Source organism: Scheffersomyces stipitis, chromosome 3, assembly GCF_000209165.1.
Source record: "Scheffersomyces stipitis CBS 6054 chromosome 3, complete sequence".
NCBI lineage: Eukaryota > Fungi > Ascomycota > Pichiomycetes > Serinales > Debaryomycetaceae > Scheffersomyces > Scheffersomyces stipitis.
In genome coordinates this window covers 500427-523513 of record NC_009043.1, presented here as the reverse complement: position 1 = coordinate 523513, position 23087 = coordinate 500427, and the positions used below count along the sequence as shown (strand labels likewise).

The 23087-nt window shown below is 42.3% G+C and overlaps 11 protein-coding genes across 11 annotated transcripts; 5 read left to right on the top strand and 6 right to left on the bottom strand. All coding sequences in view use genetic code 12, as the record gives it.

Annotated features, from left to right (window-relative positions):
- Positions 1-595: 595 nt before the first annotated feature.
- FRS2 (Phenylalanyl-tRNA synthetase, beta subunit, cytoplasmic) lies at positions 596-2118 on the top strand. The gene has a single exon (XM_001383699.1). It carries the CDS (start codon positions 601-603, stop codon positions 2089-2091), a length of 1491 nt encoding a protein of 496 aa, XP_001383736.1. The 5' UTR covers positions 596-600; the 3' UTR covers positions 2092-2118.
- Positions 2119-2638: 520 nt separating this feature from the next.
- ZIC3 (zf-C2H2 Zinc finger, C2H2 type) lies at positions 2639-3889 on the top strand (the record flags this gene model as incomplete). The annotated part of the gene is made up of 1 exon (XM_001383698.1): positions 2639-3889. One exon carries the CDS (start codon positions 2639-2641, stop codon positions 3887-3889), a length of 1251 nt encoding a protein of 416 aa, XP_001383735.2.
- A 2404-nt stretch (positions 3890-6293) lies between these two features.
- On the top strand, positions 6294-7022 carry PICST_30616 (predicted protein; the record flags this gene model as incomplete). The annotated part of the gene is made up of 1 exon (XM_001383697.1): positions 6294-7022. The coding sequence occupies one exon, from the start codon at positions 6294-6296 to the stop codon at positions 7020-7022; it is 729 nt and encodes a 242-aa protein (XP_001383734.2).
- A 271-nt stretch (positions 7023-7293) lies between these two features.
- SIR1 (transcriptional regulatory protein) lies at positions 7294-8229 on the bottom strand (the record flags this gene model as incomplete). The annotated part of the gene is made up of 1 exon (XM_001383337.1): positions 7294-8229. One exon carries the CDS (start codon positions 8227-8229, stop codon positions 7294-7296), a length of 936 nt encoding a protein of 311 aa, XP_001383374.2.
- A 218-nt stretch (positions 8230-8447) lies between these two features.
- Positions 8448-10932, bottom strand: PICST_76726 (predicted protein). The gene is made up of 2 exons (XM_001383336.1): positions 10505-10932; positions 8448-10462 (listed from the first exon to the last, which is right to left on the bottom strand). Exons 1-2 carry the CDS (start codon positions 10928-10930, stop codon positions 8498-8500), a joined length of 2391 nt encoding a protein of 796 aa, XP_001383373.2. The 5' UTR covers positions 10931-10932; the 3' UTR covers positions 8448-8497.
- Positions 10933-11333: 401 nt separating this feature from the next.
- Positions 11334-12323, bottom strand: SCW4.2 (cell wall glucanase Probable family 17 glucosidase SCW4 precursor (Soluble cell wall protein 4); the record flags this gene model as incomplete). Its single annotated transcript, XM_001383335.1, has 2 exons — positions 11334-12163; positions 12242-12323. Coding segments are annotated over 2 exons (912 nt in total), but the record flags the coding sequence as incomplete, so codon positions are not given.
- Positions 12324-14525: 2202 nt separating this feature from the next.
- Positions 14526-15382, bottom strand: PICST_65392 (predicted protein; the record flags this gene model as incomplete). The annotated part of the gene is made up of 1 exon (XM_001383334.1): positions 14526-15382. The coding sequence occupies one exon, from the start codon at positions 15380-15382 to the stop codon at positions 14681-14683; it is 702 nt and encodes a 233-aa protein (XP_001383371.2). The 3' UTR covers positions 14526-14680.
- Positions 15383-16012: 630 nt separating this feature from the next.
- Positions 16013-16627, bottom strand: PICST_30611 (predicted protein; the record flags this gene model as incomplete). Its single annotated transcript, XM_001383333.1, has 1 exon — positions 16013-16627. The coding sequence occupies one exon, from the start codon at positions 16625-16627 to the stop codon at positions 16013-16015; it is 615 nt and encodes a 204-aa protein (XP_001383370.2).
- Positions 16628-17138: 511 nt separating this feature from the next.
- On the top strand, positions 17139-19251 carry PICST_88527 (predicted protein; the record flags this gene model as incomplete). Its single annotated transcript, XM_001383696.1, has 1 exon — positions 17139-19251. One exon carries the CDS (start codon positions 17139-17141, stop codon positions 19197-19199), a length of 2061 nt encoding a protein of 686 aa, XP_001383733.2.
- Positions 19252-19704: 453 nt separating this feature from the next.
- PICST_82629 (predicted protein) lies at positions 19705-21561 on the top strand (the record flags this gene model as incomplete). The annotated part of the gene is made up of 2 exons (XM_001383695.1): positions 19705-20673; positions 20713-21561. 2 exons carry the CDS (start codon positions 19753-19755, stop codon positions 21559-21561), a joined length of 1770 nt encoding a protein of 589 aa, XP_001383732.2.
- Positions 21562-21773: 212 nt separating this feature from the next.
- On the bottom strand, positions 21774-22614 carry PMM1 (phosphomannomutase). The gene has a single exon (XM_001383332.1). The coding sequence runs from the start codon at positions 22571-22573 to the stop codon at positions 21818-21820; it is 756 nt and encodes a 251-aa protein (XP_001383369.1). The 5' UTR covers positions 22574-22614; the 3' UTR covers positions 21774-21817.
- Positions 22615-23087: the final 473 nt, after the last annotated feature.

The following is a 23087-nucleotide window of genomic DNA, read 5'->3' as shown; positions in this document are numbered from 1 at the left end:
AATCTGCGTACCGGAGTCTACTAGAGCAAGATAGTTCATCAAGAAGATAGAACTGGAATGCTACTGGGGCTATTAATAGAAAACGTGGCCATCACCTCGCGACTTTTCTCTAGAATCAGTAATGAAGCCATTGACTCTACAAAAGAACGGCATCTCATCTTAAGTACCACTACTATATCTACATCTCCGATACTTTATATTGTTCAGGAGATACTTCTGAAATTTGTGATATTTGTGATATTTGTGATATTGCTACACACTCTGCCTCTTCTCTCTACGCACTCCCTTCTCAATCTCTCCATATTCTTTCTCGTTTACAAATATCTTACTTTATCTATATATTAATATCCCGATTGCCTTTATAATATTGTGTCACGTGTTGTATCACGTGAGCGATTGACAGCTGCCCACATTTATTACTCACAGCTATTACTCACTCACATACTTAATCGTGCTCATCTCTACGCTCAGACACCGGCCCGCGTAATCTGCAGCACCCGAAAAATTTTGGACAAGAGCCTATTATCACTCTCAACTGTTCAAGCCAAAGTACAGCTACAAGTCTCGTTCAAGTTCCAGCCGCAAGCTGAATAGCCGCAAATGTCCGATATCCAATTGCAGTTGTTGAAGCTCGTGCACGAGTCAGGCGAAATCGCCAACACGTTGCAAGAAAAGACTCTTTCACAGTATGATTCCAACACTTTACATTCCAATTTGACCTCATTGTGGTCCAAGGAAATGATCACTTTCAACAAGATCGAGGTCGATTCGTGGGCTCTCACAGCCGAAGCCGAGTCGTATGTCAGTGCCGGTGCCACTCCGGAAGTGCAAGTTGTAGACGAAGTATTGAAGGCCTTGGAAGGGTTGACTATTTCTGGCTTGAAAGAGAAGTTAGGCCCTATTGGTTTAGTTGGCCAGGGTAAAGCTTTCAAAAACAAGTGGTTGAGTAAGGATGGCGAAAAGTTGATAGCCAAGGTATCTACATTGCCAGAAGATGTAGTTTTGAAGGAATTGCAGACAATTAAAGCTACCGGATCGTTGGACGATAAGAAGGAGTTGAATGAGTTGAAGAAGAGAAAGTTGATTAGCATGACCAAAATCATCAGTTTCAAGGTAGAAAAGGGTCCCAAGTTCGCTTTGACTATCGCCAATTACGAAACAGACATTACGTCCGAAATGATCATCAACAGCTCATGGAAAGAAGCCGAATTTAAGCCATACAACTTCAACTCGGAAGGTGTGTATCCTACTTCCGGAGCCTTACATCCATTGAACAAAGTCAGGGAAGAGTTCAGACAGATTTTCTTCTCTATGGGATTCACGGAAATGCCCTCTAACCAATACGTAGAAACCGGATTCTGGAACTTCGACACTCTCTTTGTGCCACAACAGCATCCAGCCAGAGACTTGCAAGACACTTTCTATTTGAAAGACCCAGCAGTAGCCAAGCCTCCTCAGGACAAACAGTATTGGGAAAACATCAAGGCTGTACACCAGGACGGTAAGTTCGGCTCTATCGGTTACAGATACCCTTGGAAGGCTGAAGAGTCGTTGAGAATGGTTTTAAGAACCCACACCACTGCCATTTCTTCTGCCATGTTGCACAAGTTGGCTGAAGATCCAAAACCCGTAAGACTCTTTTCCATCGATCGTGTTTTCCGTAACGAAGCCGTAGATGCCACACACTTGGCTGAGTTCCATCAGATTGAAGGTGTATTGGCCGGTTACGACATCACGTTGGGAGACTTGATTGGTTTCATGGAAGACTTCTTTGGAAAGATGGGTGTTCATGGTTTGAGATTCAAGTCAGCCTATAACCCATACACCGAGCCATCTTTGGAAATTTTTGCATTCCACAAAGGCTTGAACAAGTGGGTTGAAATCGGTAATTCCGGTATGTTCAGACCAGAGATGTTGGAGTCCATGGGCTTGCCCAAGAACTTGAGAGTGCTTGGCTGGGGTCTTTCATTGGAAAGACCTACTATGATCAAGTACGGTGTGTCTAACATTAGAGAATTGTTGGGCCACAAGGTTTTATTGGACTTTATTGAGTCCAATCCTGCTGCCAGATTTGATGAAGACTTAGTCTAGATAGAGGATAATAAATTACTTAATGAGAAAACAATATAGTTGTAGATGTTTTAATTGTAATGTGAATCTAGTTTTTTTGTATTTTCGCAGCCATTGTTCTCGAAGTTCATTTGTTTTCGCAGCCTAATGTATAAATAATTAGCATTGATTTTTGAAAATTATAAGAATTCACGTTTATGGCGTATAATTTGCATGTTTCGTATCATATTGAAAACCTTTTAGAATTCTACACATATATGGCCACTTACTTTCTAACCCGTAGTTCCACCCTGATACTTTCCTCCTACCGACTTTCTCCTTTCAGTATCAATTTTCATTCTCGCACTTCTGTATGCACAACCAAAAATTGACTCCATTAATTGATTTCTTTCGATTCTCCAAATATATAATGAAGTACCAATATCTTTTCCATAAACATACCTACAATAGCAAGACTCCAGACGCAACGTGGAGAAAACAACAATTCAGCCGCCTCGAATCAGTCAAAACTCGAATTGAGAACAAATTGAAATAAGTCGTCAAGTAAAGTCTAATAAGAGTTTCAAAAATGTCTCTCTCTGAAAAAGAAGAAGAACTCCCAACAGAAGACAAACCAGGATTCCCATGTAAATGGCAAGACTGTGAAGTAGACATCTTTCCCCTGTTGACGGGATTAGTGGACCATCTCAACACAAATCATTTGGCCCATATGGCACACTTGACACCAACGACTCCTATCAGATACACCTGCCAATGGCAAGGCTGTCCTCGTTTTGGCATTGAACAACCTTCACGTTTCGCTCTCATTTCCCACTGTAGAACCCACACCGGTGAGAAACCGTATTTTTGTCCTATTCCCGAATGCGAGAAACACTTTACAAGGTCAGATGCTCTTGCCAAGCACGTCAAGGGAGTTCATGATTTGCACACTATAAAAGACGCTGTGAACTCTATCAGAGACAAGTATGCCAAAGGAACTTTGTCAGCTGTAGCTTATGACTGGCTCGAACTAGATGAATTCAATGAAGATATGTATCTCCGCTTAGTTGAAGAGGATTATGAGTACAAGAACCCATGGTGGTATTCTCAGAAGTTCTTGGACGTCTTGAAGGAAGGAGGAGTTCATCTGGTAGGGTATGAAGATGAAGATGAAGAAGAAGAAGAAGAAGACGAAGACGACGACGACGACGATGACGACGAGGAAGAAGATGGAGATGATGACGAAGACGAGTATGATGGTTCGGTTCACAAACACAGTAAGAAAACTCTCACTGCTGGAGGCAGCATAACTGCCGATGTTTTCTTCAACTTGCCTTACAATTTCACCCAGCACAAGATAGCCGCCATACGGTACCAAAACTATTTTGCAGAAGATGATGGCGAAGATTTACTTACGGGTGAAGACGATAACAACAAGACAATTAATCTCGTCAAGAGACAACAACACCACGACAGCCCAAGTAGAAAACACAAGGACGTCAATTCCAATTCTTTACACAAATTGCTCAAACTGAAAGCACGAGTGTTGAAGACAGGTTACCCAGCTATAGAGACCCCAGATGTAGAAGACATCGATGATCTTGCCGAGTTGAAGTCGCTCCATGCCAAGTTGACTAGCCAGCTCAACACTGCCTCTAAGATTAACAAGGTCGTGGGAAAGCAGCTTTCTGTCTCCATAAAGCAGAAGCGTAAGCTCTGGTTGATCAACCAGTTGTTGATAGATGGCAACTTAGAAGCTGGGCTTCCACTCAAAAGGCTGACTGAGCCCCAGCGCGTTGCCAGAGACGCTGTAGATAGAGAGTTATTGAGAACCACCTGATTATCAATAAAAGTTCTTGGCTCGTAGGTAGAGATGAGTGCTAACCGATTGTACTTCGTATTATAGTTACATTTTTATTTAAGAGGTGGAATTCTTGTATTCTGTAGATCGAGGTTGTAGAAGACTCTCTTATATGGTATTCTAGCTTAAACTTGCTTTGGACCAAGCTACCAGCTGTACATTTTCTTTCTGCTGATTCGTATTTTTCTATACCTGATTCTTACATTTCTCTCGCTACTGATTCGAAAATTATTTTGCTTCAAAGATTTTCCTCTACTGATTCGTAGATTTACTTGCTACAGATGGCACATTTCTTGCTCTGATCCAGAGTCTTGGTAGTGGAAGTTTATGGTGCATGCCATAGCCTGAAAGTGTATTCTTGCCTAATTACTTCACGTATAATTTTTCTGTAACTAAGAAGATTGTCTACAACAATGCTGTCGCCTTTACCGCCCCGCTGCAGCTATTCTAGTGCAAGGAATATATCCGGCTGCCTGAAGTTGACTCTTCTGCTCTTGTGGCGGGCTATATATTTTTTGCAATCTCTGCCAGAAATGGAAAAATTCAGCACCTAGCTGCAGGGGGGATTTGTAGCAATAAATCGACTCAAATGTGCCAAATCCCATAAAGCAATACTTCACCCTAATTCTGAACCAAAATTCGTGTTCGGACCCTTCTATACTCTACTTGAACCAGACGCCTAGTGTGTCGAAATTTTTTCAGCACGTTGTTTTAGATGTTCAAGGGTTTCGGGATAATATCTGAAAGAGGAATTCGCAACAATATCTCGTACTTTATTTTTCCAATTACATAAGGAGCTATTTCTCGGCTGCAACCAACACATTAATGACCTCGGGCCCATTGACTATAAGGTAGACTTGGCGATCTTTGAAGACGGCCACGGGCCGGGCTACACTGATAAGGTTTGGAATAGTTCTTTTTTTAGTGTTGCACTGGTAGAAACTCCATCGACGATCATGATTGTCAGGAAAGGTATTTTCAGGGCTGAAATTGCTAGCCACAAGAAATAACCTATTCTACGCCCATTCTACGGGATTGTTCTTGTCAAAAATTCACTACTTCGATTTATACTACGCCAAGGTCATTTATGCCCTTTTAGGTCGTGATCTACGACTACTCTAGAAGCCACCCATGCTAGCATGGCCTGATAAGATGGGCCGGTCATCTCGCCCGGTCGTCTTGTCTGCTCCTGTTGCGAGGATCGTTTCATCCCTATATTTTTATGGTCGTTGGGTTGCAGAATAGATCTTGTGTTAGTTTACCTCGCTACCATTGGCGTGTTTGGAGGAGCCATAATGCATCCCAATGTCCAAAGATTACCCTTTTGACATGTGCTTATTATCGCTGCATTTTTACTAGCTGCACCAATGCCTGAAATTAAAATACTAAAGTTATGAATTTATTCTAGATAGCCTAATTTTGTATTATTCAACAACAACACATCGGATTAATTCCCAGACTATAGGAATGCAGTGGAATGTGTATGACCTTCTTCGGTGGTTTTTCTTATTCTATTAACTAAGAAAATCTGTATTTTCGACTCGTAAACACTGCGTTCTCGCTATTCTAACAAACTAAAAAGTAAACCTCCCCAAACCACAACCGGTTAGTGTTGCCGTTGTGCCCCAGAATCCCAGTCTTTCTCCCCGCTGCCATAGTTTGGCTTGATATTTTTATGCATTCCTTTTAGTGCAAGGAGTTGAAATTTCCTTTCTGTTACATATCTTGAATTTAACCCTTTTTAGCTAATATGCTGCAGTCCGGATCTGATGACAGTATTGTCTTTAACGTTTAGAACCCAAGTTCTATTTTATTCTTTTATGTAAGTATTTTCTGGGTTATTAGTTAAGATTAGGTAGGAACTTTTCATTGGTTATCGTGGCTCCAACTTCCATTCCACGCCAATGTTAGCCATGATTTGTACCTAAGACAATGCAGAAGTTTGCTGGATTTTTTTAATATATTTGATTACATTCCCGTGCATCTACTGTAATTCTTGATAATTTTTCTATTGTATCGTTGCAATCAGTCATTAGCTGGTGGTGCTGACTAACTCTGTTGACAGTTGCTGTTCTGGTCAAGGTCCACTTTTTTGATTTGGCAATTGTTATTCGTGAATTGTGATTCATTTTGAGTATTGACTTGTCAATTGTGATTAAACTTTGATTTTGATTTCTGTTTTGATTTCTGACTTGTGTTTTGATTTTTGATTTAATCAGTGGGGTCACCAACCTGAACTTAGTGTTGTTAATAGACATCGAATCTTATAATACAAGCGGAGTACTGGGTCCCTCTTGGCTATAATTAACTACTCATTTTTGCATCTATAAATACAAGCTTCGGGCCAGTCGACTTAGACAGTTCTCGAGATTCACCACCAATAATGAATATTATCGACTTCGACGCTACTTTAGATGAGCTTGACATCCGATTCTTGGACCCTACCAATGACTTAATATCAGGCAACTCTGTGGAAACACTGGCTGTTTTCGACGACAAACAATTTCTATTCGCTAGCTTGGCGACTCCATTCAGCTGTCAACCATTCAAATTCCTCGAGAGTGACGGCGATGGTAGCATTTCTCCCACAAAACTCGTCAACCCCCGAATGAGAAACTCTTTCAGTAAGCAACTGGCTTTGGCATCTCCCTTATTGGACAACACCGAATTTAGTTTCGGGGATATTTCACCAACACAAATAGTAAATGGAAAAGGCGATGATCTCGACCATTCAATTCTAGACGACAATGAAGTTGACGAAGAAGATGAGTTGATCTCACCGCATTCGCTAGTTAAGCCCAAGAAGAAATCATCCATCACAAAATATAAGATCAACAAATCGTTCACAACTTCTCCCACAATGAAGGCGCCATTGAAGCCTACGGTGACAATTGCTTCTATAGACACATATTCTCAACTTCAGAAGAAAAATGCCATTGAAGGTCATAAGCGGCGAGCTTCCCGGGAATTGCGAGCCAATTCTACCCCTAGTATATTCGGAACCGATGCCAACCGAAAACTATACCCTGTTCTGGTGGGCAATCCATTCTATCGCCCTATCAAGTTCAGATCCAGCACCTCCATTCCCACGTTAGAAAGAAAGGAATGGTAGGATATGTAACTGCATTACATTGCCATGTCAACCATTAACTATTCAGGAAGGGGTTCACCACTTGGGAAGGGTTGAACACAAATAGAATTTGGCTATGCAACATCGATTATAGTTCGCCTTTCATTATGACATTATGATTCTCAGTTTCGACATTATTAATAATTTACTATAGTTCACTTCGTTCTTCTAATATACACTTCATTTCCACTACACTCTTGTCGACTGTGTGGTTTTCTTTTCTTATCTGTTGTATATTGCAAATTTCGTAAGGTCATACTTCGCCAATGACTGGCTTTAATGCTATCGGGAGCAACTCGGCGGCATCACCACGAAACCCCCACGTATCCTTGACAATTCCCTGTAAGATATCCTCTTCGATATCGGTATTGAAAATGGCCACTTTTCCTCCCTTGACCTTGACTCTGTCTACATAACTATTCGCCGGATACACGGTTCCACTAGTTCCAATAACAAGGATTAAGTCCACCGAGTTGTTCAGCTCTATGAAGTTGTCTACAGAGTTCATTACGTTGAGTGGGAGAGACTCGCCAAACCAAACTACTCCGGGTCGTAATAAAGACCCATCCTTGCAAACCGGACACTGCGGGAGTTCCAGCTCTGGAATGTTTTTAACCGGTCGAAACTGCGGTGATATGCTATAGTCCACTTGGTGACTGGAATCGTCTTCTTCCAAACTTCTCTTTCTGTTCTTTCTATCGTATTCATACTCTGTGCCTTCTAGAGCTTTTGTGAGTGGATGCTTGAGGTTGTTTCTATCTACATAGTTGCACATGAAGCTGGTGCAATTTAAATTGAACAATGAGCCGTGGATCTCGTAGAGGTTCTCCTTAGCATGTCCGCTTCGGCTCAGCAAGCCATCTACATTCTGAGTAATAGTGATATACTCGAGATTAGAATCCTTCCTTGTAGCCAAATTCGAAAGTGCACTTAGGGCCAAATGGCCCTTATTTGGTTTTGCTTGAAGGGCGTTATACCTTCGCCACGAGTAGAATTGCCATACCAATCCTGGGTCAATGTAGAATGCATCTGGAGTAGCCAAGTCAATCATGTTAAAATTCTTCCATAAGCCTTGAGAACCTCGAAAAGTCGGTAACCCGGAAGACACTGATAGTCCTGCCCCCACAAGCGCAACGATCTTGCGACATGTCTTGAGGTACTCCTGGAACTCGACTAGCTGTTTGGACATGTGGTGCAGTTGTTCCATGGTAGAATAGAATGAAATGAAATTTACAAATTCTCCACAAATCGCATTCATAACGGAAGGTATATAAGCATTTGTGGGATGTGATAAGAAGATACAGTTGAGAGCACAAGTGAATAGAAGAATAGACATTGGTTTAATTTCAGAATTGTAGTAGCTATGTAAAAGATACCTAGCTATCATTTATCAATACACTCTTCTTTCCATAATAAAAATACATTCTAATTATACAGACTCTTTACACATTCTCATTTCAACTCTGGTTCAACTTCCAAGCCAAGTATGCCGCTGAATGGCCAAGCTCAGTAGCATTGTTGGTGATGATACGGTTTCCTGGTATCACGTAAGGGGGCGCACGATAGAAAATTACCAGCTCGACCTCGGTGTGGGTGTCGTTGTTACTATTATGGTTGATTCTTCTTCTTTTGTTCAACACCGTGAAATCGGCCAACTTCCCTTCAACATCGTCTAAAGCGTAGGAAAGTACTCCTCCCGCAAGTAACGTTGAATAGTTCGAAGTGGAAGTGTGGAAGTTGCTACCAGTTGGCGTTATGCTTGTAGGAGGGGTGCTGACTCTTCCATACACCTGTTGTTGCTGCTGTTGTTGTAGCTGCTGCAATTGCTGTTCCTGAAGCCTTTTCGACTGGCTCTCTTGAATCTGCGATTGTAACAGTTTGTAGGTCCCTGGAAGAATCGGTTTTTCTTCGGGAACCACAACAGGAATAGGAGCACTGTAAGCTGCTGTTGCTACTGGCACAACCACTGGAGGTTGGGCGGTTTCCACAGATGGAAGAGCAATTCCACCGGTAGTATATACTGTGGTTGTGGCACCCCCTCCACCTTTCAATTGAGAAATAGGTGTGAACAAGAAGGCACGGCGACCGCTGGCAGTCTCGTCGAGTTCGGGCATCGGCGCTACATTTGGACTGGTGACATATTGTCCCAAGTCATCTTCCTTGAATGCTGGTGCAAGATATACCAGTCCAACTAATGGAGGAGCTTTAGGTTGACCCAAAGTTGGCTCGGGTATAGGCATACCAATATAGGCATCTTTGGGCAACAAAGACTTGATGGGCGACTCGTACTTAATCAACTTACGGGTGTCGTTCAAAGGAATAAGCGGCTGTTCTGGATGGTCTCTGACTTCGTCAGGCAAACAGGCTTTCCAGGTTCTGATCCTGTTGAAAACGTGATTGGACTCGTTGTATCTGAATTCACAGATAAACCATGGAGCACCATCGGGAATGACTCCGTCTGGTAAGTCTCCTTTCTGGTAACGAGTTAAAAAGATAACGTAACAGGGTCCTACAATTTCGTTGACCAAATGGTCACGATACTGGCCAGTCTTGCAGACTTCGTTCAAGAAGAACAAACGATCGGCAACATGGCAAGTCTGTTCGGGGCGGTAGTACCAGCAGACATTACAGTATCTATTGCCATCTTCTGTGGACCACAAACGGAAAATCTGTCCCACGGTTGGCTTTTCGGGGTCATTTCCGTTTTCGATCAACACCCAATCACCAATCTTGTACGAGTAACCATTGACCTCCAACGTGTCCAATGGGTATCTAACTACACCATCATTACCGGAAGTCAGCGACACCATCAAGTCTTGGTCACTCTTGCTGATTTCCTGCTGAATAATCGCATGGGCCTCTCTGTTGAAGTTCTGGAAGTCAATAAACTCTTCACTATATGGATCGTTCTGGTAGAACATTTGGAAATTCAGGAACATTACGTCCAAGTCGTGGATGAATTGATCAACGCTGGTGTATTTCCTGGTACGAACTTTGACTTTAATTTCGAACAAACTAATAGGGTTTGTAATGGTGTGGTAATACAGGGGGTTTGTCTTGGTGTCTGGCAACTTATCAAAGTGCTGTGTCAACGATCTGGATTCGTTGTTGGGATCGCGCAACTTCTTGAAGCTCTTTAAGATCAACTTGATACGTGTCTCGAACGGCTTATCGATAATTGGAGGACGACCTCTTCTTATACCACTCTCTACATGTTTAGACTGTTTAAAAGGAGGTGGTGAAAGCTGATGTGAAGACAGTAATCCAATGCTGCCAGTGGAGCTGAAGCTCTGTTGATACTGCTGCTGATACTGCTGTTGTTGTTGGTAGTCAAGCGGCGGCGTGGGTCTCCCTCCAGAGCCAGAATATGCTGGCTCTGCCTGAGGAGTGGTTTCATACTGAACTATACTCACAGACTCTAGCTTAGGCTGTTCAATAGCTTCTACAACATCAATATCATCGACTTTAGCTTCATCTTTTTCATCGGGCAAATCGCCCAAAACGGGATACGCTATCGTTTTACTATTGGGCACAGCTTTATCGTTCTTGAGCTTGGGAATAACTACAGTCAAGACAAACTGCTTGAGGATCAAAGCATGACGATACACCTTGGACTCGCGAATGTTGTACAATCGCGCATTCCAAGAGACCTGCGAAAGATCGTCAACAAACTGCTGACCGTCGTCATACTTGGAATTTTTGATTTTGCGGCCTACTCCGTGGAGTGAAAGAGGATTTTTCACAATCTTATAGTAGTCTGTTCCAGTACGAAGAGGTAAAGTATGAAAAGTGGTTGCTATGGGATGTCCGTGGTCCTCGATCTTATATACACGATCGTACAACGACTGTAATCTGTTGTTCAACTTCTTCCTATCTCTATCGGATAACATGATGGCGAGATAGTTGTATTTGTGAATATATGGAGTTATATTCTACCAGGTTAAGCAAGATTTAGTATTGTTGTTTTTCAGTCAAGAACAAATTTTCGTGCGCGAGCGAAGTCACATGATCTATGGCGTACTGAATGTGAGATTTTGCACCCATTGTAGAGTATTCTTCTACAGCGTACCACCACAACATGTATATCTATGAATCCAGTTGCTACTCAAATATTTATGCATATACATATTCAGTGTAGAATTCTTCATTTTCATCCATTTTTTTGGGGCTATTCCTATGATTTTTTTCAGTCCTTAATTCACTTTTGCACCCAAATTCGCGGTCTCTACGTTCTCTCATTACTGTTCTTTTATTGGCATTAAATACTACGGTATATACAACTATACTTTTCTCCTATTCACTGGGGTCACCGAAAATACCCCAGTATTGCTCAACACCCATAGACCCTGGCGATTTCCAGTAGTCATTGTACATTGTGAAGGCAATCACCTGGTTTCCCAAAGTCAGCACAATACTCTGTAAAGCTGCTTCTTGGTTAGCCACTGAAGGTACGCAAACACCATTTGTATCTCCTTTGGTGGGCCACCCTGTTTCAGTGATCATGATGGGTTTGCTAGAACCGCAAACACTCTTCAAGTTGTTGATTTGGTCTACCAACCAAGGTCCAGAGTTGCTTGGTTGAACTCCTCCGTCCCAGTATGGGTGAGAGTTGACAGCAATGTAGTCAGAATAGCTACACAATGATGGGTTGCTGACAACAGCTACCAATGTGTCCACGGAAACAATTGGACCTGTGTATCCGGAACCATTGCTTTTGAGCCATGATTTGGCAGTGTTGATAGCACTTTGGATATCGGAAGGAGTAGCTGCTCCATCGTTGACTCTTTCGTTACCAATAGCAATGGTATGAACAGCACCCCATCCACGAGAAGAGCCCTCAACAGCTGTGGTAATGTCTTGCAATCCGCTGGTAACAGAACCGGAGTCAATACCCCAGATTCCTAAGAAAACCTGTTGGTTGCTGTTGATAGCAGCCAAGACGTTCTCAATTCCAGAACAGTCAGTGGAATATAATCTGATGATTTTGAAGTTGGATAACTTAGCAATGTCTGAAGCGACTTCCAGGGCTGACTTGCAAGCATCTGACTTTGTGTATGGAGAGTATGTGATTCCCAAGGAACCATCGGCAGCACTAATACTACCTCCGTTGACTGTTCCAGTTCCTGTGGGCAACGAAACAGAGAAGGATCCGACTACTGACAAAGGAAGACCTGCTTGGTTAGCGGGGGCCACTATGGAACTTGGGGAAGTGGGAGTCCCGCTGATAGAAGCTGCGCCGACAACAGAAGAAGATCCACTGGAGACAGAACTACCGCTCCCGGAACCAAATAAGAAGTCAAACAATGACTTTCCACTGAAATCACCGCTCGCAGCAGTAGATGTAGATGGAGCTGCTACTACTGGAGCTGCTGCGACTGGAGCAGCGACTGGAGTTGATGCTGTTGCAGCTACAGCTGGAGCAGAACTGATAGGAGAGGAAACTGAGTCGTCTCCACCAAAAAATGACAGCAATGCACTCCCTAATGCCTTTCCTACTCCACTAAGGAAGCCTCCGCTTATGGAAGTAGAGGCAGCAGGAGTTGCCACTGGGGCTGCTGCAACGGGAGCTGGAGCTGCAACGGGAGCTGCAACGGGAGCTGCAACGGGAGCCGCAACGGGAGCTGCAACGGGGGCCGCAACTACGGGGGCCGCTGCAACTGGAGATGGCACCACTGGGGCTGCTACAGCTGGAGTTGGAACAACTACTGGAGCTACAGCCGTGGTAGGAGCTGCAGCAGGATCTGCAACTGGGGTAGCTGGATCATCAAACAAATCCCAAATGGCATTGTTAGTAGCTGCTGGAGCTGCTACGTCGACGGTGGTCACAACCGTGACATATGCTCTTTTCCTGAAGTCCATGGGAGGAGCTGCAGAAACCATCGTTCCCGATAATAGGGTAAACAACAATAAGTTGGATAACTTCATCGGTGGTATAACTCTAGGGGTATAATAAATAGGCTTTACTCAAGCAAATGAAAGTGGTTGTCTAAGTTCTTTTGAAGTGATTTTGATGAGATCGGTATTGCGATAAAGGAGTTGCAAAGGATTTGGTTGAAGGAGAGAGACGATCCAATGCCTAGACTCCGGTTGCAAATATAGGGCGAAAGGCAAGCTGATGGTATACTGAGAGGTTGTTTACAAAAGTGAAGAAAAAGGATTTTCCACTTCCACCGACTGCGATTTCGTCTCCATATATAATAGAGATGCAAGTCGCTGACCTCTAGCAGCAATTTAATACAAGATCCAGCCTATTAGCGCAAGAGAACTTGACCTATTGGATATAACATTTCCTAATGGAGTCAGTTCCGAGTTTTGCAACTGGTGGTATATGCAGGTCTGGAACCTCGAGATTGCCTAATTAGGAGATTTTTGCATCTAGTCCATTTCCAACAAAGAAAACTAGTCGAGAGAGATCTGGCGAAATCTTGCTGCTTTGGGTATAGACAGATGGCCATTTTCAATAAAGTGGGGCATTTAGCATCACAGTCTAGAATAATGTAGCCTTTTTGGTGTAAAAGTGACAAAGCAGATGGAATGCTTAGCTTTGAGTGGTTCAACAAAAGCTTCAAAAAGTAACTACTCTAATTCGTACGGGCTTGAAAGCCAGACAAGCCTCCAACCATGGGGTATCAGCTTACTACTCTCACTCAGAAGTGGTGATACCTCGAGGCTTGTATTTCTTGTCTTCTGGTATTACCCATTCCTGGAAATGGTCTCAGGAATTTGGGTGCGAAATGGGCCATTGTTAAGAAACCATGTTTCCAACCCATCCAAAGCCAACTTCAAGGGCTGAGCCCTTTCATTGCTCCCACTCTATTCCAGTGTCAGAATACAACCTTCCCGAGATCTCCGAAAGGGATGAACCTGGGAATCATGAGATGTGCGGCCAGATTGGTTCATAGAGTAGATTTTGAATTCTTTTACCCATTTGGGTTATCCTAGAAGACTAAACTTAAATGGCTTGACACATTGCGTTTTCCTTCCAGTTCGTGGGGTAGATCTAATTAGTACTGGCAATGAAACTCTGAGGAGTGGATTGTGGATATTGCAAGGGGGTATACGTTTGGTGACTCAAATATTTGAGTTATTAAACTAAACTGGTGTCAGTATTCCATAGGCTAGCATAAGCGAATGGAAATAGAACAAGTATAGTGTAAAATATCGAGTCGAATAAGACTTATTGCAAACTAAAGAATAAATAAATAGTATTAATATTAGGTATGGAATATGGATTATGGATTATGGAATCAATACGTCGATGGTACGGGCTCAAAATAGGGCCAATACAAAATGAGCTTTCAAGGAGTGCTGCTATATACAAAACAATTTAAGCATATGGCTTCAGCAACAACTTGCTCGCTAGATAACTGAAACTACGATTTCAGCACTAATGAGCAGGTGTCTCTCAGATTCGCCAATAGGCAAGAGTCTCTCACATGCCTTTCGTACTATGTCGCTACTCTCCGCAGGCCAAGCTGTCTTCCCCAAGATTGCTTTGCAACCGAACACCGATTAGGAAATTGATAGTCCAGTTGAGAAAACTATATTAAATAACGTTACACAGTTCTGAAGGAACAAATCAACTAAAAGATATACGTCCCATGGTTTCAACCTCAAATGCGGTTACTGTGGGGACCTCTTCAGCGGAAGAATTTCACTATATAGTAGAAAATCACTACCATCACCACCACACAAAACCAGAACAACCACTTATCCTGCTTGGCTCTTCTTTCTACACTACGGATGGTGCCCTGACTCACTCCCAATGTCACTAGTCCTTCCTCAAACTTAGCCTGCACTTTGCGCAACACCTCGTTCTGTTCTACAATGTCTTCGAAAGCATTCTGGCCCATTTCAAGAATATGGTCTAATTGCTGAGATCCACGAGCCAACGACAGCCTTTCCTTGAACAACCCTTCCAGGTAGTTTAGAGTCTGCTGTTGCTGTTCGGCTTCCACGCGCCCGCTAGGATCATATGGGTTGTCGGAGGCTGGCATTCCGTTCGCAGCAGAATGATGTCTTCTACCTAGCAACTCCTGCTTGTTAGTTTCTTGAACTAATACATCTCTTTGGGCTCTGAGAGACTCAAATTTAGCGGAAAAGTCGTTCAAATCCAGATTGAACTTCTCAAGCCGACTTTCGTGTTTCGTATTGGCAGAAGAGTCTGTGTCTTTTTCTATCAAATCCTGGTATTCCCGTATGGTTTTACGAAATGCTGTGATGGAAGTGGTAATGGCTCCTTGGAGAGAAAGAGGAGACGTCGACAAGTTCTTTTCAAACTCAAGCAAGTCATTGCTAATAGTCTGAGTCTGTTTGAGACCGTGATTATAGATTGAGTTCATTTGCTGCTCCTTTGTGACGCTTTCCTGAGGAAACACACAAGTAGAGTGAGTTGAAAAATCAATGATGATTCTGGTCTATCAAAAATATTGAGCGAACCTGCACACAAAAGCGCGTTCCATAATCAGCACAATCGAGACACGTCAGCTGGGTGCAAATAGACGGGCTGGAGCCATTGGCTGGAATGGAGAAGCGAGGAAGTAAGTCAATATGGAAACTGAACAGGAAGGTGGAAATTGAAGTCCCCTTCTGAGATGAAAGAAACCGACCAGTGCGCTACTACTTTGCTCTCAGTATATTTAGGTGAGTTTATGCTTGACCGTGTGCAGGATTCGTACATTTCACTGACATACTAAGGTTCCTCAAGAAGAGCAAGTATCCTGTTAATGGAGGCTTTGATGAAGATTGAGAGCTTCAGTTCTCATCTCAATCTCTTGCGGTCGTAGACATTGTAGAATCAACAAGAACAGAGGTAATATGAATAGCAAACACCTTAGTAGGATGTTCAGAGATTAAGTTTGTATCTGGCTCTAGATTGATATCTCATTAGCACAACAATATCTTGACTACATCGAGGACCAGATCGTAGTTTCTGTAACAAGTAGAACATATCAGTAGCATTTGGGTTGCCTCTATCCAAAGAATCTGATGAATGCCAACAAAAGCGCAAATGTACCAGAAGAAACACCAATCAACCATTGCATGACTTGAGTCTTGACCGACTTGATCTGCATTTGCATGTTGGCAATCTCCTCGTCGATTCGTGTATACGTATCCTCAATCTTCAGTTCGTGGATCGAAGATTCCTCTCTGATTCTTCCCTTTTCCAAATTCAAATCCAACCTGACCCCAGCCAGATTTCTTGTCATTTCCTCTTTCAATCTGTTTTTCAAATTGGTCAAGTCCGTGCGTAGGTTCTCCTGTTCTTTTTTCAAGTTAGTGAACTCCGATTTGTCCATCGTCTGGAGTTCACCCTTTAATTTGGCAAAATCTACTTTCTGCTGGTAAGCTGTGGATGAAAGTGTTTCTTTTGTTATCAAATTGTTGGTTATCGAATAGATCCCGTCATTTATGGCTCTGCTAACTATGCTAACTGCAGTTTCAGCCTGTTGCTGGGTGAATCCTCCTCTGGTCTGTAGCGATTGGACAAACTTCTTGGTGTCGAACTTGGTGATCGAAGACAAACATCTGACTGGTTGAGTAAACCTCACAGATCTCAATGTCTGGCCAGGCAATTGTCTGAACATGATAGATTGCATTTAGAGTATAGTGAGAATTAGGTTAGTTATGGTTTTATCAGAAAGTTGAACCCTATGGTAGATGGATACGGTATTGGCTGATGCTATAAATTAGTCAGAAATGTTATTGGACTCTGGCAGAAACCCGGTAGTTGTTAGTCTCAGTTTTCTTGAAGGAATTAAAATATCCAATTCGCATTTTTTGGTGGGTTTCTCGCATCTATAGTTAAGCTCCAATAGTCAATCTCCAATAGTAAGCACATTTCCTAAGTGATCAAGACAGACGGGGCCATTCGGAAAAAGGTTTAGTAGACCTTGTCAACTTTCATAAATATCATATATCTCTTGAAAATCCTTTTGTTTCAAACGTCTTGCTCTTTGTCTCACATTTCATACGTCTCTTCTGGCTTCCCCTAGTTAAAATTATTTCGCATACATAATTTTTCACTCAAGTCATTCTCTATTTTCAACCAACTCCCTCTTCCAGCTTTTTCCAGCATTTCATACAGCAATAGCAAGCATGTATAGGTCTACGAGCCTTATAGCTCGACACTGTGCTCGTGCTCTGTCGAATTCAAAATATCTTGCTTTTTTCAGGCTATACTCCCAGAATCAGAAGAAGTTCAACTCCATCGAAGAGTTCAACAAAAGCAAGACCCACTACCGGTTTGGCGACAACTTCAAAAGTTTGGATGAAATCGACTCCGAAATCAACCCCAAATTTGAAGAAGAACATAACTCATCTAAATACCATCTGAAAATCGACAGAAGATTCCAGAACGAAGATGCAGACGAATCTAACGATATCAATGCCATCATTGAAAGCGATCCCCGTTTGGCCAATCTCAAGCCAGGAAGTCCCGAATACAAGGAACAGCTTCATATTGTCCATCAGGACTTCCAGAAGCGCCAGAAGGAACAGAGAAAGAAGTTTGAGTTTACGGAGAGAATGAAAGGTGTAGGTATAGGAATAGGAGCCTTGATCATAATCATAGGAGGACATCGGCTCTTCATGAACCGAGAATATGTGAAAACCTCCTTACTTGCCGATATCACATACAAAATCGAAGACTCTAAAGCCAAGGACATGAAGGATCCTACTAAAAATACCAAAAACATCAATTACCTTGTAAATAAAATGACTGAGGAAATCACCGACGACATGGTTTCTGGTCTCAAAGATTCACATAGTGAGGCAGGACTTTACATGTTTGGTTCTCACAATAAGCTGAAGTTTCCCTCCAGAGTCAACTTCTTCGATGGTCAATTGCTTGCTGATGTCAAGATTGCTAAAGATTTGTTGGTTGTAGTAAATGAGAAAGGCCAGGTATTCCAGTCTTGTCCAGCGCTCAAGGAGCCAAAGTTGTGCAAGTTGCCCTTCAAAGCTGCTCTGTGCCAAATCTCTAGCAAGTACGTCTATGTATTGTCCAGTAAGGGAGAAGTTGCCTATTTGCCTAGAGTGGATAAAGAAGTAGAGTTCAAAGGTTCTAAATCTAGAAACTGGTTAGGTATTTCCCAAGTCAACAACTTTAAAATGCTTGACTTGACAGAAAAGATCCGCCAAATCTCAACTGGAAAGTCACATCTTTTGCTTCTTGGAGAATCTGGTAAGTTGTATGTGGCTAGTACTGATAGAAATGGAAAGAACTACGGCCAGTATGGATTGCCTTTGTTGTCACCCTTGTCCGAATCCAAAGAGGTTCCAGAAGACAAGGTCTACGAGTTGACAAACTTGAACCATGAGGTCCACATAAACAAGGATGGTTCAAAACAGGTCTACTCCAGAAAGTTCACCAGCATTGCTGCTGGATCCTACCACAGTATCGCATCAGATTCACATAACAACATCTGGACATGGGGAAGAAACTCTTATGGAGAATGTGGAATTGAGATGAACTACAGGACTGACTTCCAGCCGATTCCCAAGAGAGTATTTGCGGCTGAAGACTTTAAGAGAATCGCCAGAAACGTAGTTGACAAGGCTGTAGACTCCAACAACTTTACTGTAACCAAGGTCGATGCCGGCAGCGAAACTTCATATATTCAGCTTAAATATTTGGATCCAGTAGATGCTTCTAAGGATCAGCAAATTCTTTTGAGTTTTGGCAATGGGCTCAAAGGTCAATTGGGTGGTAACAGATACTTGCACGTCTGTGCCCAACCTCAGATCATCAAAACCTTGCTTAACTTGTCGGAATATAGTGAAGAACGTAACCAGGTGGCCAATATCGGCATCAAGGATATTAGTATTGGATCAAATCATGCGTTCGTAACATTGGAAAACGAAGGTAAGTACAAAGATGTTATGGTATTTGGAGACAACGAAGCTGGTCAGTTTGGTAATGGTAAGGCTGTGAAGAGCTCCAAACCGGTGCAATTGCCCAAGTTGGTGGAACCACAAGACATAGATTCTGGCAACGATAAGGTTGCTTCTAAGAAGAAGTTGGCTGCGAAGGTGAATGATATCAACAATGGAAGATTACAGATATTGCACAACCATCAGTTACCGAACGGATCTGCTATTGAACAGGTTGTGGTTGCTGGTGACCAAGCGTCGGCCATCTTCTACAGACGTGTATAAATTGTATATATGAATAGCTGAACTACATTCTAAATAAATTCTTATAAAGATCGGGCAAACTGCAAGGAAAAGTTGAACTTTTATGGTGTCGATTAGCAACGTAGAAACAGAAATGAAAGTTTCTTAATGAAATACCTCTACAGAATGTAGAGATTGTAGACTAAAAAATGGTTGCAAAATAGTACACAAAACGAATCTCTTTCCTACCAGACAGAAATGTGACCGATTTAATCTGTTGTAGGAACCTCCAGAAGTTTCCAATACTTCCCTTTTGCAGACACAATACCAAAGCTTACAGGATTCACCATACTGTACTATTAACATGTAAGCCTCTTAACTTGGTACCTTGGAACCAGGTAGAATTCCATTATCCCCAATCACATTGATAATATCACGTGATGATATGAAGTCAAATCCCTCGGGGTTTGTCGTTATCTGTCTATAAAAAGAAAAAATCCACAGTTGATCATCTCATCTGACGTGATACGCCACAGCAGTTTTAGTGGTGGTTATCTCGGCTGCAAAATTATACATCATTTCGCAGCCATTTCCGATGCATACTAAAGTAGACTCCTTCAGATGGAGCAATGTCTCGCTAAAAATCAAGTCTAAAAACAATTCTGTCTGTTTGATCGATAATGCCAGTGGCGAAGTCCAGGCTGGAGAAATTATGGCCCTTATGGGTCCTTCTGGTTCCGGAAAGACAACCCTATTAAACATATTGGCCCACAGAAACAACCCCAGACTGGCTGTGCAGACTGGAGATATATATGTTAACGGCGAACATGCCAGTTTGTCCATGATGAAACAGCTTTCCAGCTATGTAGAACAGGAAGACTCATTGATTGGTTCGTTGACTGTGCAAGAAACAGTCGATTTCTCTGCTCGTTTCTCCCAACTCAGGGGCCAGTACCGCAAGGAGGCCGTAGATAGAACTATAGAATTATTGGGGTTACAGAACCAGAAAAATGTCAAGATTGGAAACCCTATTCAGAAGGGCATTTCTGGTGGTCAGAAGAGAAGAGTCAGTATTGCTTCGCAGATCATCACTTACCCATCGATTTTGTTTTTGGATGAACCTACCTCTGGTTTGGACTCTGTAGCTTCAAGAGAAGTGGTCAGCATGATTAAACGGGTTGCTGAAGAAGAAAACATGGCTGTTATCTGTTCGATTCACCAGCCTTCAACATACACATTCGAATTGTTTGACAAAGTCCTCTTTTTATCCAGAGGTAAAACTGTTTATAACGACAGGGTGGACAAATTGGTGAAATACTTCGAGTCGATCGGTTTCCTGATTCCAGCCTACATCAACCCTTCAGAGTTTGTATTGGACTTGATCAATACCGACTTCTCGTCTTCAGTCATTGATGACGACCGCCAGGACGTCCTCAGCATTCTTGTCGACAAATGGAACAGCCATGTGACACCAATCGAAGCGGTCGGTGCTTTTGAGCAGATGAAATCAGACGATGTTATTGACGAAAGATACCAGCAGTCAACGTCGTTTCAGAAAGAAGTTCTAAACACACGGGTGTTACTCCAGCGATTGCTCATTAAAGCCAGACGAGACATCTTCACCTACTATGTTCGTCTTTTCATGTACTTGGGCTTAGCCATTCTTATGGGTACTGTTTGGTTAAGGTTGGGAAATGGCCAGAAGAATATCCAGCCATTTATTAATGCTATCTTCTTCTCTGGAGCGTTTATGTCTTTCATGTCTGTTGCCTATATCCCATCTTTCATTGAAGACTATCATTCGTATAAAAAGGAACGTTTAAATGGTTTGTATGGACCTTTTGCTTTCACAGTCTCTAATTTCATTATTGGGTTGCCCTTCCTTTTCCTCATTGCTCTGGTGTTTAGCATCATAACCTTCTTCATGTGCAACTTCAACAAAAGTGCCACTGGTTTCTTCTACTATCTAATGTGGTTGTTCTTGGACTTGGTAGCAGCCGAGTCCATGACAATCTTTATTGCCTCTATCTTCCCGAACTTTGTCATCTCGTTGGCACTCACTGCGTTTGCCAATGGGTTATGGATGTCTGTGGGTGGTTTCTTGGTTCCTTCCAACATTTTGAACAAATTCTGGTACTACACCTTCTACTGGATCGACTACCAGAGATATGTGTTCCAAGGTATGATGTTCAACGAATTCTCCAACCGTAACTTTAACTGTGATTCTCAATGTCATTGTATGTTCGATTCTCCTTTGGCTGATCAATGTATGGTTCAAGGTACTGCTGTATTGGACAACTTGGGTTACTCCAACTACTCTAAGGGTCTTTGGGTTGGAGTACTCATAGCAATTATCTTTGTCTATAGATTGGGCAGCTATCTTGTATTGAGATTCAGAAAGTGAATCTATCTTATTGAGCATGCCAGAGATCATGCCAATCGCCATATCTAATCTATCTTAACTTTCGTCATACTACTTCACTTCATACCTAATATATGTACATAATGTCTTTTACAGTCTGAATTACAGATCTATAACATGCACTAATTCCTAACTTCTAGAATTCCATATTAGTACGGCAGTCCTACTGTCTGTCTCTACTTTACTCTGATATTGTCTATGAGTATGTTGATTATAATTTAGGGTATTTAGGGTTAGCTTACAATTTAAAGATATCGTTCAAGATTCTAATGGTGTCAGCTGGGGAGTTGACGGCATGACCAATGGTTCTTTTGTCTTCGTAGATCTCGTAATCGTTACCTCCCTTGTAGGACTTGTCACCAAAGAAGTGGATTTCTTCGAAGTGCTCGTCAGCAACATGTTGCAAACAGTAGGTCTTGTCCCAACCGGTTGGGAAGACATCGAACGAGATCTCGCCACCGATGGAGTAGGTCAAGCCGTAGTCTGCGAAGTTTTCCTTCAAGGCAGTAACAAAATTCTCTCTAATCTTGTGTTCCTTGTCGTACTTTTCGTAGTCTTTTCTTTCTTGGGTAGAAGCATTTCTTCCGATAGGGGAGACATTGATCATACCGTTTCTGAATTCAATGAAGGTACCTCTTCTGATTGGAAGGTCGAGCTCAGACAAGTACTTCAAGATGAACTTGGCCAACTTGTTGTACTTCTCTTCGCCGATCCAGGTGATGAAAGACTGCGAAGCCAATTCCTTACCTAACTTGTAAGCAGTCAAACCGTTTTCAGAGAAACAGTAGTCAAAGTCTTGCAAAACATTTGGACCCAACTGTTCAACTTGCTTCTTCAAGTCCGAGCCTCCAACGAAGCCAACAACAACCTTCTTTCTCAACTTTTCCAAAGTGCTCTTCATCTCGTCAGAAATGAACAATCTGGCTGGAGTCAAAGTTCCATCGACATCAAACAACACCAAAGTCTTTGGGTTTTCCTTGCTGGCAAATGACATTTTGTGTATATACTGGGTAGCGGTCTGTGAAGTGAGATTTGTTAAAAATCAAAGTCAATTCAAATTCACTCTAGAAAAAAGTGAACACATGTCTGTTCGTGTTTGTATTTATAGTAGTCTGAACGAAAATTGTCCGAAAGCTTTATCTGCCTCCTGCATTCAGATGCGAAAATTTCATCGACACCGTGTATATTTTTTGAGGCTCAGTGCTGTGGATGTCAGACACAAGTTTAATTGTCCGAAATAACTAAATGAAAGGCTGAGCAATTACAATTATAGAAGTGTTTTTGATTCGGATTCTGTGTGTTTTGGACACGTATCTTGCTTGGACGCCTGTGGCTGGTGAGCCTGGTCGTTTTTGTTGAAAAATACGGTTGGCTGGCTGTTGTGGTGAACAGGTGTCTTCTTCTGTCTGTCTCACTTTTCCGGATTGGGAACACATTTTTCCATCGTGGTGCGGCAGACAGACAATGGGAAAATCAGATCCCAAAACACAAGAGATGATAGCCAGATT